Source organism: Nerophis lumbriciformis, linkage group LG29 (genome assembly GCF_033978685.3).
Source record: "Nerophis lumbriciformis linkage group LG29, RoL_Nlum_v2.1, whole genome shotgun sequence".
NCBI classification, from domain to species: domain Eukaryota; kingdom Metazoa; phylum Chordata; class Actinopteri; order Syngnathiformes; family Syngnathidae; genus Nerophis; species Nerophis lumbriciformis.
In genome coordinates, this window is record NC_084576.2 from 15022501 (window position 1) to 15037326 (window position 14826).

Below are 14826 nucleotides of genomic sequence, written 5' to 3' on the forward strand. Positions count from 1 at the left end.
GCTTCGGTATGGCCGCATGTCCTTTAAAGGCTTCAACCCAGAAGTCGAGGTCAGTTCGGTTTGAAGAAGACAGAAACATTGCTATGCACCTGTCTAAATGCCATGTTTGGTTTATTTTTTCTGGTTTCAGAAACTGATGACGCTCATGAATCCAAACCAGGCCAAACAGGAAGTAAATCCCAACGCTGGCCAAATGCTGACGGATGTGACGGACGAGGAGATGGCGCTCAGGTGCGTAGACTTCTCTCTGCTGCCTTTCAATTTTAGACAGTATGAAGACAAGCTGACGCCTTTAACGGTCCCTCAGGTACCAGAGTTTAGTGGGAAGCATGAAGAAGAAGTTTGCCAAGAAGCGGGAAATGGTCAATTTAGACGACGAGGATGACCAAGACGTCAATCAAAATGTTGTGAAAACAAACCAAGCAAAGAAGATGTTCCTGAAGCCAGACCTTGACTGACGACTTTATTTTAAAATTTTAATCTTTTTGAGTAACGGACTGCTGCTGACACCGGAGGTTTAAACTTCCTGTGTCAGCGACTATTTTTTTTACACTTTGTTTGCTTGTGTGACCACCAGAAAAGATCCCAGCATTGCTCAAGTGTAGGCGAGGGGGCGTGGCTTATTAAACACGGCAAGTGTTCACATATCTGTCGCTTCTTTCAGCATAAAAGTACAAGTTGAGTATTCTCGAAAGAACCACAGAGAAATTCCCACGTCACATAGATGGACAACTTTTATTGTGAAAAGCGGACTACAGTAACATGTGCACGTGAAACTGGACTACACAAACCAAAGACGCTGTGCCAAAGGAAGGTGGGGTGAGGGGGTCACAGATCAAGCCGATAAGGACGCCGCAGGAATGGCGATGAATGATTTCTGTGGAAGGATTCAAGCGAAGTTCTTCTTGAGGAAGTTGATGAGGCCGTTTGTGGAGGAGTCGTGAGAGAGAACCGCAGAGTCGTCTTTGAGCTCCGGTTCGATCTTCTTGGCCAGTTGCTTTCCCAGCTCGACACTAGTGTTCACGACACAACGCAGGTCAGCAGTGTTATGTAAGCTACGTGTCCACGATGGCTGAAGACAAACTTACCCCCACTGGTCGTAGCTGTTGATGCCCCACATGACACCCTGCACAAAGATTTTCTGCTCGTACATGGCTGAGAGGACAGTTCTGTCAATAACCATCGGGAAGGATTGGCGTCATCATTTATTTAAGGTGGACTCACCGATTAGAGCTCCCAGCGTGAAGGGAGTCAGCTTTTTGAAGACAATGGAGTTGCTTGGCTTGTTCCCTTCAAAAACCTTAGAAGTAAGAAAACACAGGCTGAGTCACATGACGCTGGGCGACTGCCATCAGATAGACGCATCCTCCGATGCACACACACACATACGCTACTCTCATAACAACTAACAAGACATCATGGTGAAGCCAGAAGTCGAGTTTCTTAACATGGAGACATCCTCAATACTTTTATTTTGGTCTTACTTTGTGAGGAAGAAGATTCTCCAGAGTGGCACCATCAGATAGACGCATCCTCCGATGCACACACACACACACATACGCTACTCTCATAACTAACAAGACATCATGGTGAAGCCAGAAGTCGAGTTTCTTAACATGGAGACATCCTCAATACTTTTCTTTTGGTCTTACTTTGTGAGGAAGAAGATTCTCCAGAGTGGCACCCGACAAACCACTGGCCACCAGCTCCTTCCGAGCTTCCTCTGACGTTTTCCCCTTCATCAGAGCCTCTGTCTGGGCCAGGAAGTTGGCAGCAAGGATCTGCAACATTGCAGGATTGATTGCAATCAACTGATCAAGATGCCATTATAGAAACACTTCCCCGCTATAATGTTCCAGGAAGGACTAATAGTGGCCTTTCACTAACAAATACTCTATGAATTTTACGCTTCCCATAAGAAACATTTATTTTGAGTAATGGGTAGATAACTAACTGTACTTGGAACGCACTCTTTTCCAATGCCCTCTTGGTGGGACATCATCTACAGAACTGGAGACCGTTTCTCCAGACTGTGTGGATAAAGGAATATACAATTATTTTGATAACTTAATTGCATGTTTTTTGTGGCCATGATTACTTCAAAATTGATAAGGTTAACATTTTGAGCAAAAAATAAATGTCCTCTTCCGTAGAAATCACAATAAACTGTTTCTCCGCATGCTCTTTCAGCATTTCCTTAAGCATCTTGAGGAAAACATCAGTATAAGAGGACGCAAATTCCAATACTGGTGGCCTATTTTATAATAGAGTATCGGGTCTGCTTTTCATTCTGTTTTTTCGCAGTCTTTTTGCCTTCAAAAAAGTGCTCCTGATTTTAGGAAAAAATTTGGCTTGATTGCAAAAATATTTTCCATCTAATCGCTGACCAAAACCCTTCTATAAAGTCAAAATCGCTGACCAAAACCCTTCTATAAAGTCAAAATCCTCGCAGCAAATTACACTCACTTACTTGGTTTCAGTCATATTGTGCGGGTCAGTTCTATTGTATTGCTACAACTTGCAACAATGCATCTAGCAGATGTAGACATGCAGTATCTGTTGCCGTGTAATGGAAAAGGTTAACGCTTCTGTCAGCAAACATTCAGTTTTATGCTTCATACTTTAATGGCCAAAACTAAACAGATGGACAACAGGGTCGTCCTCCAGGAAGCAAAACACAATATGGAGAAAGTCAGGCTGTCAGGGTTATGATATGAAAATAAGATACCCCAGTTCAGGAGATGGTCTCTTTTGTATTGGCCCGGTGACCCGAGCTTTACCTCTGGTTGGTACTCTAAACAGTCAAAAGGCCAAGGAGCACAGGCTTAGAGGCATGGAGGAGCCAATTCTCCCCACAGGTGTACATGCTGCAGAACCTGCCGAGACGTTTGATTGTCCAATAAAGTAGTCTTCGTTCAACGGCATAATCCTCGATCTTTCACACACCCATGCCACCCTTCAACAGTGTTGGGACTACAAAGTAATGCGTTACTGTAACGCTGTTAGTTTCGGCGGTAACTAGTAATCTAACGCGTTATTTTTTATATTCAGTAACTCCGTTACCGTTACTACATGATGCCTTACTGCGTTATTTTACGTTATTTTTTATGTAGTATCGGCTCGAAACAGAAGATCTGAGTGTGTTTTATTGCAGTGCTGCGGTGTCTTCCTTCTGTGTCACAAGGAAAAGAAGAGGCGTGCAGAGAAGAGGCGTGCTTTGTGTGGGTGGGGCCGGGGGGGCTCCCAGACCATAGTTGAGGGGCGCAGGGGAGACGTTCCTCCAGGGCCTATGTACTTCGGGTCTAACAACCTTCACTTTACCCGGAAGTGGGTCTTTACAGCTGAGGGTGAATGACGAGGCCGGCGGTTTGTTGCAACTTTGTGACTTTATTGGACGCAGCCATCCACCAAGCTAGAGCACCTGCACGCACTCACTGTCGCCGGTCCCTCACCTCTCTCGCCCACTCACTCACTGACGTCACTCACCTCACATGCTGTCATATCTTAAAAGGGCCACACACACACACACACACACATACGCTACTCTCATAACAACTAACAAGACATCATGGTGAAGCCAGAAGTTGAGTTTCTTAACATGGAGACATTCTCAATACTTTTCTTTTGTCGAGCACAAAGAAAATAACATTTTAGTAAAACTTGTCTTTGTGTGTTGTATGTAGACCACATTGCTTTCTGAGTTCAGTGATGCAAATGCATGTCAAGTTGATCAACAGATTGTATTATTCTCCAGTGCACTAACTACTGAAATGAAGGCTAAAAGGGCATTAACGGGAGCCTTAAAAAAAAAAAGGGGGGGGAAACTAGTTACTTTTCACAGTAACGCATTACTTTCTGGTGTAAGTAACTGAGTTAGTAACTGAGTTACTTTTTAAATAAAGTAACTACCGGTAGTAAGTAACTACTTACTAGTTTTCAGTAACTAACCCAACACTGCCCTTCAGCCCAGGAGAAGGTGGAAAGGCCAGAAACGACAGACACATTTGCTAATTCCTTCAAATTCTGAGTGAAAATATGTTTATACGGGATTAAGATGCTATCAAAACACATACCTACTAAGCTATATGAAATTGCTGCTGGTCTTCTGTAGGTGACGTAGGCAGGCTGATGCAGACCCGTTCACATTTTTAAAAGGTTGGCATTCCAAAATGTGCCAAAACTTGTAAGAAAAAGTTACTGCTGGTTCCAAATTGAGGGAAATTTTACCAGTTATATTTTGGTCCAAAACTATGAAGCCAGTGTCGTCAGCATTTGGTGGGCCCTTTAAAAAGGTCACATATACATACTTGCCAACCTTGAGACCTTCTTACAGCTCCCACATCTCTCTGAGGGATAGTTGGTAAAGCTTTAACCTTATTTTTTTTTGCAAATTGGGGGTTAGCTCACCATTCACTACTGTCCATGAGGAAAGAGTAGGGCCACCTCGCCCTAAAGGCAGAACAGGCACTGTGCACAGGACGCTGTGATCCACGAGGGGCCTTGTTTTACGAGATAATAGCATAAAAAAAGTCAATTCATTGATAGGGCACTTCATGTGACATTTTACCACAAACCTATTCCTAGCCGCTTCCTGCTCCATCACCGACAGCAATATAAGGACAACTTTCCCCTCAAGTCACACAGGTTGACGCACAGCATAAGCCCTTGTTTTGTAAGGCACAGGTACCGGGTTCAAATCCGAGGTAAAAATTATGTAGGAAGTACTAAGAAGGTTTATAAATGTATGTTTCAATAAAAAAAAAAAAAATTTAATTTCCCATTGAGTTCAAAACATGCAAGTTATATTCGAGTTTCATTACAAATTAAAAAAGTTATATATATTTTTTCAAGTGGGGGAAGGGGGCCAAAACAATTCTGCTTAGTGTTAGTAGTTTAGCCTGACATCATAAAAAGATGCAACTTAAAAATAACAGATTTTTTTTACATCTTTGAAAACGGTACTATTACATAATAGGAGACATTTTAAGATGTTCCGAAAGTGAGATGACTTCATAAACTGCTGCACTGAGGAAAGAAATATAGATTTTTTGGTGGGGGTGGTCTAAAAACGCAACAGTTCGATAAGTCAAGTTCACAGTTTGTTTTGCGTGCTCGCTGGAGGTTCAACCACCCAATCATGTTGCGCAAAGTGTTGATAAATGTCAAGCGTATTGAGACATGTTACCTTGTGGTGAAGATTGTCTCTGATTGGATGCTGAGACTGAGCCGGAATGAGGAAGTCAGCAGGAATCATACGAGTGCCTGCAGAAGGAATGGCACCAGCGGGAAGTTGTTAGCATGAAGCTAAACAATGATATGCAGTGTGTGTGTGTGTGTGTGTGTGTGTGTGTGTGTGTGTGTGTGTGTGTGTGTGTGTGTGTGTGTGTGTGTGTGAGACCTTGGTGAATGAGCTGATAAAAGGCGTGCTGGCCGTTGGTCCCGGGTTCGCCCCACACGATGGGTCCAGTGTGGTAGTTAACCCGTTTTCCTTCTTTGGTGATGTACTTCCCGTTTGACTCCATGTCTCCCTGTGGATGCAATACACACATACCCAGTGAATAATAATACATGTGTGATGACAATAAAAGAATACGCCACTCTTCCTCCATCACAGTGAAGTTCTGCTTCTATAAACAAGCATTATCGAGAAACAGTTCTATATAAATTTAGAGTAGTCGGTGTCTAGCTTGTATTATAATTGTTTTGCTGCTTGAGAATGCTCCACGGGTGTTCAATTGAGTTCACACTTGGCCACTCCATCACCTTCAACTTTCCTATAAGGCACTCGTCATCCCGAAAGTGTGTTAGGACTCATCACAGTACACGCGCACACACACATGAATTGATTTATGTGGACACCGACTTAAACAAGTTGAAAAACTTATTCGGGTGTTACCATTTAGTGGTCAAATTTACAGAATATTTACTGAACTGTGCAATCTACTAATAAAAGTTTCAATCAATCAATCACACACACACACACACACACACACACACACACACACACACACACACACACACACACACACACACACCTTGGCCACCAGCCAAAATCTTTTAACCCAAAATGGCCCGTGAGTCAAAAAGTTTGGAGATCCCTGATTTTAGATAATGTGTGTTAAACACATTTTCAGTGGATAAAAAATATATACACTGCTATACAAGCTGTATGCTGACTACTCTAAAAATAATCGAAGTAGAGCGATGTTGTCCATTAAAGAGATATCGGGTCATAAAAAGACAAATATTGGCAAGAATTCTAACCTGCTGGAAGTAGGCAGCAAAGCGATGCATGTACTGGTCGTAGGGCAGCATGGCGTGCGTCTCTGCCTGGAAGAAGTTGATGTACCAGACCCCCAGTAGCGCCAGCAGGACAGGCAGGTTCTGATCCAACGGAGCACTGCGGAAGTGGTTGTCCTGCCGGACGGCACATTTGCAAAAAGATGACAAATCATTGGAAACTACTAAAAGTAGAATGATGATGTTACCATCCAGTGAGCGCCACTCAGCAGCTGCTCGAAGCCTTCAAACCCTAAAAAAGAATAAATGGGAATAAATAAATATTTTACTGAATAAGACATCAACGACGTACCGATGTGCAGCGCGATGGAAAGTCCGATGGCTGACCACAGCGAGTAACGACCTCCGACCCACTGAGGACGACATCGCCGAATAAGTCAAACGTCCACACGAATGCAAACACGTGAGTGCAAACTTACGTCCCAGAACTCGAACATGTTTTGCGTGTCGATCCCGAAGTCTTTGACTTTGGCCTGCGGACGACACAAGAGCGCCGTGGCGTCACAAACAAACAAACACACACACAAAAAAGACTGACAAAAAGCCATGATGTCAGCAAAACTTACCGCGTTGGTGGACAGAGCCACAAAGTGTTTGGCAACGGCACTTTTCTGAAAAACACCACAAATGAATCAACGAGGCCCGGCGGTCATGTGACTCACTGTCACGTGACGCAGCCTCACATTGACGGCGGCGCGAAGGAACCATTCCCTGGCCGACTCGGCATTGGTGATCGTCTCCTGTGTGGTGAACGTCTGCGGGGAACGCAAACGTTAAACACAGAGCAAAGCCACAAAAAAAAAAAATGCTCACCTTGGAGGCGACGATGAAGAGCGTGGTCTCGGCGTTGAGCTGAGCCAGCGTTTTGGCCAGGTGAGTACCGTCGATGTTGGACACGAACCACACATTGGGCCCGCCCGCTGAGTATGGCTTCAGGGCTTCCGTCACCATCAGCGGACCCTGAAGGAAACGCCGGCCAGTCAGCAACCCCATTGGTTCACTTATTACATGACCAGAAAGTTAACTCACCAGGTCGGACCCTCCGATGCCGATGTTGACCACGTCGGTGATGCTCTTCCCGGTGAACCCCTTCCACTCGCCACTGCGCACTTTCTGTGGACGACAGCATCAAGTCACGACCTTTTAAAACCACAAATCACCACAAAAAGATTCGGTAGCATCTGTTCCATCTTCATAACTCTGCTTCCATACACAGCTGGTCTGCCAGAGCATAAGAAGACATAGGAGGGATCCATGTAGCCAGCTTAAGAGCCTTGTCGCTATATTTTGCAAGTATTCAGATCCCTCTAGATCAGGGCTGTTCAATGTTTTTTCCCCACTGAGGACCGCACACTGAAAAATCAAACCATGCCATTTTGAAATTATTCATTTTCAAAGTTAATGCAATATCTACTTTTTTTTTTTTTTTACCCTAGGGCTCCCCTTAGGTTTGGTGCCAGGCACACGGAAGGGTCTCAGTCATAAAATTTTTAAAAATAAGTCACATACAAACACTTCAATCTTTAGATCTGTTGATACAGAGTATTTTTTTTAAATGTTTTATGCTCTTTTTGTTAAAACCCTGTTTTTATTGCAAAAATGCAAAATGTGCACTACCCCTCTCCCCCCCCCCCCAAAAATAATTATAAGTGAAATATTTGATGTGTGGAAATTTGAGCCTTAGTTGGGTCAAGAATTCACAACACCATTGATTTTAAACAAATATCAATTAATTCATTATTATTAAAAAAAACAAAAAACGCCCCACAACAATTCTTGGGGATCCAAAAGGGCCCCATTCATAAAAGTGTTAAAAATAAGTCATCTTTTTTTTTTTTTTTTTTACTTTCAACACTTAAGTGTCTAGATCAGGGGTGCTCATTACGTCGATCGCGAGCTACCGGTCGATCTCGGGGGGTGTGTCAGTCGATCACCAGCCAGGCATTAAAAAAATAGTCCTAAAAATGAGCGATCATAAATCTTCACTATGACGTCACTTTCGTCACTTGATTGACATTCACGGCACCCGAAGGTCTTCTGAGATGACGCTGACTGCTGCCAGCTCATTAAAATTACCGACTGGAAGGCGAGAAACACTTTATTTCAACAGACTATGGCGCCGTACCTGTCGTCAAAACTCCAAAGACCGACTGCACAGTTGCACAATAAAAGCTCTGCTTCATCCTGCCTGCGCTACCAAAATAAGAGTCTCAGAAAGCTGGCGTGCACAAGCTAGCAAGCTACGGAGTTTGCCGACAATGTATTTCTTGTAAAGTGTATACAAAGGAGTACGGAAGCTGGACAAATAAGATGCCAAAAACCAACCACTTTCATGTGGTATTGAACAGAAAGGAGGACTTTTTTTCTCCTCCATTCGAAAATGCGGACATTATCATCACTACTGTCTGATTCCAATCAATGCAAGTCATCAGAATCAGGTAATACACCAACTTATATTCTTGTCTTTATGAAAGAAAAGAATCTATATGTGTTAAACATGCTTGTATTATCTTTAAACACCTTTAACTTGTAACAATATTAACTATATGTGTTAAACATGCTTGTACTATCTTTAAACACCTTTAACTTGTTAACAATATTAACTATATGTATTAAACATTCTTGTATTATCATTAAACACCTTTAATTTTTTAACAATATTAACTGTGTTAAACATGCTTGTATTATCATTAAACACCTTTAACTTGTTAACAATATTAACTATATTTATTAAACATACTTGTATCAGAGGTGTGGACTCGAGTCACATGACTTGGACTCGAGTCAGACTCGAGTCATGAATTTGATGACTTTAGACTCGACTTGACAAAATGTAAAAAGACTTGCAACTCAACTTAGACTTTAACATCAATGACTTGTGACTTCACTTGGACTTGAGCCTTTTGAATTGACATGACTTGCTACTTTCCCCAAAACCCAAAGATGAAAAAGTTATTCGGGAGCGCCCCGTATTTTTCATTGTGTACTTGTCTATCAGCGTTGCGTGTGTCAGCTGGTGTGGTCTCAGTACAACAGCCAATCAAGTTAGATCTACTTTGTTTTCATCACACAGCATTCATCCAATCAAATTGCAGGACAACCAACGAAGAAGACATGTCCAAACCACACGCCAGTGAACAAAAAATGATACCTAAAATAATTTTGTTTGGGTATAAAAATTACGAGGTGGTCAACACAAAACGGTTTGCAGTATGCAACACATGCGGTTCGAAAATTACTGATGGAGAGGCAACAACTTCCAACTTCGTCCGGCATTTGAAGTTGCACAAAGAACGGTAAGTTTTGAATGAAATATAACGTTTATTGGCTAAGTAACGTGACTTTTATTTGCTGTGTAGTTAAATCAGTGAGGCTGTAAACTCACTGCTAACGTTATAACGTTATTGCAAACACGGGAATCTGTTGCAGTTCACTACCTTATTCATACTTTTTGTTCAGTGATTTTTTTTAAGCAGGGTTACGTTAGTCAATATATCACACGTAACGTTAGACGGCGGTCAGCAGCACCGCGTATTTTAGCCACCTAAAAAAAGACAAAAATAGTAAAATAAAGGTCAGTTAAAATGTATACTATATTATGAATATGTGTACCGTTTTAGCTAGCTTTCTGACATACTGTTGGTTGTTTACCTCAGTGGTCCCCAACCACCGGGCCGCGGCCCGGTACTGGTCCGTGGATCGATTGGTATCGGTCCGCACAAGAATTTTTTTTTTTTTTTTAATTTTTTTTTTTATTAAATCAACATAAAAAACACAAGATACACTTACAAGTAGTGCACCAACACAAAACAACTCTCTCCCCCCTTTTGTTCTGGGCATTGAACATGAAGACTCTTCCTTCACTGTTCCGAGTGGCCATGAGAGTCTTGGCAGTGCCTGCCTCCAGTGCTCCAGTGGAGCGAGTTTTCAGCCATAGTGGCATCATACTACGCCCCCATCGTGCACAAATGACTGACAGACTCTTGGCTAATTTGGTCTTTTGCAAATGCAATGCAGCATAGGGCCCTGACATATAAAAAGTACAACTTTTTTGTTATGTTCACGTATATGTCATGTTTTTTCAATGTTAACACTTTTGTACAAATAAGTACATTTGCACTTTATTTTTCAATGTGTTTGTTCTGTAAAGGAATAAGTTAATGTTTAAAATGACTGGTTAATAGTGCTATTATAAAGTGCAATGTCAGCACAATTTTCTTTCCTGCAATTTAAAATGCACTTGTTTTAATAAATAAATACAGCGTTTGAAAAGCATACACAATCTGTGTTAATATATTAGTCTGTGGTTAAAAGGACTTGAAAGGACTCGAAACTCAAAATGCAGGACTTAGGACTTGACTTGAGACTTTCCAGTCTTGACTTTGGACTTGACTCGGGGCTTGCCTGTCTTGACTCGGGACTTGACTCGGACTTGAGGGCAAAGACTTGAGACTTACTTGTGACTTGCAAAACAATGACTTGGTCCCACCTCTGATTTGTATTATCATTAAACACCTTAAATTTTTTAACAATATTAACTATATGTGTTAAACATGCTTGCATTATCATTAAACACCTTTAACTTGTTAACAAAAACATATATTTCATAAATAAGTAAATATAAATTATATAAATGAATGAGGTAGATCCCCACGACTTGATCAATTGAAAAGTAGCTTGCCTGCAGAAAAAGTGTGAGCACCCCTGGTCTGGATCAACTTCAGACCTGTCAATTCTAAGTTTATTATTTTTCATGAGGGTTTTTTGTGTTTGTTTTTATGCCCTTTTTTCCCAACGAAACTTTGTTTTTTTATCTAGCAAACACACAAAATATGCCATATTTTCCCAAAAATTTTTTTTAAAGTGTAATATTTGATGTAAAGTAATTTGGAGCCAAGAATAGGTCAATAATTCATAACATTGATTTTGATTCATTATTATTTTTTGAGCAGTGACAGTTTTAAAAGGGAACTGCACTTTTTTGGGGAATTTTGTATATCGTTGACAATACTTATGGAAGACAAAAGTTGTTGTTTTTTCCGCTTTCTAACATAAAAATCGGTTTGTTCTAGGTGGCTAACAATGCAGCTAATGGGAGCAATCAATTCTACCTCTAAATCAGTTTAAAAATGCATTCGAAAACCATCAACAATACTTAATTTACGTTCCGTAACCAGTATAATAACCAAACTGTAGCGACATTGTTATTGTAAGAGCAAACACTGAGGAACTGTTTATCTAGCGTAGTAACACATTGGCGTGCTTTGGTATTAGCTGTAAAAGCTAACTAAGGCAAGAGATAATATAGCTTTTACGTCAACACGAAACACGTTTGAGTTTGCAATGCACAACACTGCGATACGACACTAAAAAAAACATGAAAAATCATTACAGTATCTGTAAAGTATTAGCCCACTTTTCAAGTTTTGTTTGTACACAGCTGAGCTAACCAGACAGCGTATGTACTATAGTTGTAATAAAACGCATGACGAGCTGCATGTGTCATGGTCGATATTAAAGTGACTCACTCGGTGGACAGTTGTCTGTTTGCTCCAGCTGGCTGGGGACGTTTCCTGTTGATTTTGGGTAAGCACTCCATTTATGTTGAAATAGCTTGGCTCCAAGCTCCATATTTATAGCGTCAAAATCGCTTTCATCCCCCTCATTCTTCCTTTGTGCTTGCTTCTATAAGCAGCAGTATATTTAGCTTCAAAAGTATAAGATTTTAAATCCTCATTTGTCCAAAAATAGTTGTCCGTTTACTAGTCTGCCATGATTAGAAAACACACACACTCGTGTTTCATTCCGGCAGTAGGAAAAAACATTTGTTGCTAGAAGTCAGACGTGGGTTGCTATGGAAACAGAAATCAATGTGCGGAGGAAATTAGTCCCGGAAATTATTAAAATGATCAAAATACGGTATATATTGAACATACTACATATTGTTATAAAGGTGTATGTTACTATATTATATGTATATATATATACACACTTGCAGTGTTTATATGAAACGTTGATTAAGGGTTTTGAAATTGTTTTAGAGGCTTTGAAGGCTACAACGGTGACTCCCATTAGCCGCATATTTCAAGCATTTTTATTGTTAAAATCATTAAAAAACAAAGACGTGTTCTTGTCTCTCATAATGATTGTGAACAATAGGCAAAATTCCCAAAAAAATGTGCAGTTCCCCTTTAAAGTAAAAACAGTTTGAAGGCAACTGTGTGTCAACATTGGAACTGTTTCACGTTATATTTGGCCTGTTAGCGCCTTTATTCCACTTTTTTTATTTTTTTTTAATAAATAGTATTCTTAGATTGTGCCGCGGACCGTTAAAAAATGATCTGCAGGGCCACACCCTGCTCTAGATACTTTATTTTAAAAAGTACTCGCAACAAACCTAGCGACTATTTCTGATCTTATTGGAGGAGACTAACATGACAGCCTGTGTCGCATGTGCATGAGTGATGACCAATTATGCAAATTGGACATTGACCCACCACCACAGATGGATTACAGTTCTGTGGGGAACACAATCAGCGCCAACAAACACTGGGCATTGGCCCAGTACCCGTTAGTGGGCGGGGCTATACCAGGCCACAATAATAAAAGTAATATAGTAAGTAATATGGGCTTTTGATGCAGCACTTAAATTTTTTTTTTTTTAAACGCAATTTGTAGATGTCACATGTTGGTGTAAATTTATATTTTATTGAGCAGCTCTGATTCAAACATAAAAAATGCCATGTTGTTGTTTATTACTTGAGTAAGACTGGATTCTCAAGACAAGACTTCGGAGCAAAATGGATGACAAAAAATGCTGCTTCTGTCACTCATGCAAATTAAAACGCGCCGTTACCACTTTCTCTCTGGAAAACAAACTCCATTGCTATATTTTTGTGTGTTTTATACATCGCTACGAGACAAAAGCATTAGATGACTGCAGCATCAGACACACCTGCGAGAAGGCTTTCATCTTGTCCAGCACGCGGTTGACTTCCGGCATGACGTCCTTGCCGTCGACGTGGACGGGAGTGTTGGAGCGATTACGCAGCGCCACGTGGAGCACGGCGCGACCCTACGTGCACATGCACAAAATGAGTTGAAGCAGTCGTGATGCGAGCGTGCACATGAAGCTCACAAGCACACCTCTGTGAAGTTGATCTTGTCTCCAGAGAACATCTTCTCACGGGCCTCCTTCACGCCTCTAGACTCCGCCTACCACACAAAACACACATGTCACATGACTCTCAGGTTTAATCTGAGGACACATAACGAGGAAGTGTTGCAGCGCTATTGTGGGAACACGCGCAGGCCGAGTTTCGACATTCTGGTTCGTGTCTACACGGCATTACAGCCTCTAGGGCCTTTTCACAATAATTGTTGCTGACTTCCTGTCTGTCCACATTAGTCAAGGGTGAGGTGAATAGGTGGAGGTTACCATGGCGATCAGCATGTCCATGATTTCCTGGGTGATGAGGTTCTTGGAGTAGTCGAGCAGAATGTCACCATCGCTGGTCTCTACCGTCACACTGACACACACACACACACACACACACACACACACACACACACACACACACACACACACACACACACACACACACACACACACACACACACACACAGTAATCATTAGTTTTCAATGTAAAAAAGTGTCAAATGACTGTAAATAGGATTTAAGTCCTGCTAACTATCGTTGTGAATGAATACGATTATATTTTCTGTTCTGATAAAATATTTTTGTCACCGTCTTATTGTTATTGCGTGAAAATGTTGGCGCGTGCAGCCTCACACGTCCTCCAAGCACTTCAGCGCATGCGTATATGTGCCGTCTTCAATCAGCTGCTTACGAACAGGTTGATGCTTAAAATGAAACAAGTTTGACAGAAGGATGACATAAAAAAAAAAAAAAAATCTGTATACTTAATGTGTTACTTTTAATCATTAAAGTGAACGTTGCTTCTTCCTGCTGGTGTCCCATAATGGAATATTGGCTGCTCCGTGACTTTAGCCATCAAGCTAACATTAGCTCGTCTCGTTCATTAAGCTGCCTGGAAGCTTCTTCTTTTTTTTTTTTACTCAAAACTTGTGACGTCACGTTTTTATGTCTCCCATGCTCGGTCACCATGATAAGAAAATCACTGCAGGAGGAATACATTTAGACATGCAATGGCCACAATGACCTTGTGGTGCACACAGTACCAATTCGCAAGGAAAAAAAACTTCACATAACAACAGTAACTGGCATTTGGTTAAATTCTCGTTTTCGCTTTTTGAGCCTACCTGAACTTGCGGAATCTTTCCGGGTCTGCAGCGAACAAGTCCCTCATTTTGAGACTTCCGGACTGGGCTTGGTGCCACTGCTTCAGCCGCTGGTAGTTGGGGTCGTTAGACAGAGACATGGCGGTCCTGCTCGGCGGAGACTGCGGCCCAGAAAAATGTGCGACGACGACGACGTGCGAGTGTTCGGTTCCGGTCTGGTTCCAAGAGTCGCAGTGAGGAGAGGTGACAGCTACGCACGTCCAA

General features: G+C 41.6%; 2 protein-coding genes across 2 annotated transcripts in view; one reads left to right on the plus strand and one right to left on the minus strand.

Annotated features, from left to right (window-relative positions):
- mphosph6 (M-phase phosphoprotein 6) overlaps positions 1 to 643 on the plus strand; it is a 2622-nt gene extending 1979 nt beyond the window's left edge. Inside the window, exons 3-5 of the mRNA XM_061924986.2 lie at positions 1 to 49; positions 131 to 231; positions 308 to 643. The exon at positions 1 to 49 is cut by the window's left edge and continues 42 nt beyond it. Of these exons, the coding sequence (XP_061780970.2) occupies positions 1 to 49; positions 131 to 231; positions 308 to 458 (301 nt within the window). The 3' untranslated portion in view covers positions 459 to 643. The remainder of the gene's footprint in view (positions 50 to 130; positions 232 to 307) is intronic.
- Positions 644 to 863: 220 nt separating this feature from the next.
- gpia (glucose-6-phosphate isomerase a) lies at positions 864 to 14814 on the minus strand. The gene is made up of 18 exons (XM_061924985.2): positions 14584 to 14814; positions 13739 to 13829; positions 13447 to 13515; positions 13256 to 13375; positions 7330 to 7413; positions 7114 to 7260; positions 6984 to 7055; positions 6867 to 6911; positions 6720 to 6773; positions 6593 to 6653; positions 6489 to 6532; positions 6265 to 6417; positions 5399 to 5528; positions 5186 to 5262; positions 1653 to 1781; positions 1225 to 1300; positions 1089 to 1155; positions 864 to 1013 (listed from the first exon to the last, which is right to left on the minus strand). The coding sequence occupies exons 1-18, from the start codon at positions 14700 to 14702 to the stop codon at positions 890 to 892; spliced, it is 1662 nt and encodes a 553-aa protein (XP_061780969.2). The 5' UTR covers positions 14703 to 14814; the 3' UTR covers positions 864 to 889.
- Positions 14815 to 14826: the final 12 nt, after the last annotated feature.

Bases quoted from the DNA above. Each gene is read 5' to 3' on its own strand.
- gpia (XM_061924985.2), bottom strand. From the start codon at position 14,702: ATGTCTCTGTCTAACGACCCCAACTACCAGCGGCTGAAGCAGTGGCAC. The intron at 5,529-6,264 runs GTTAGAATTCTT...TTGCATCCACAG, and splicing joins TTGCTGCCTACTTCCAGCAG to GGAGACATGGAGTCAAACGG. The intron at 1,782-5,185 runs GTAACATGTCTC...GCAATGTTGCAG, and splicing joins GAGACAATCTTCACCACAAG to ATCCTTGCTGCCAACTTCCT.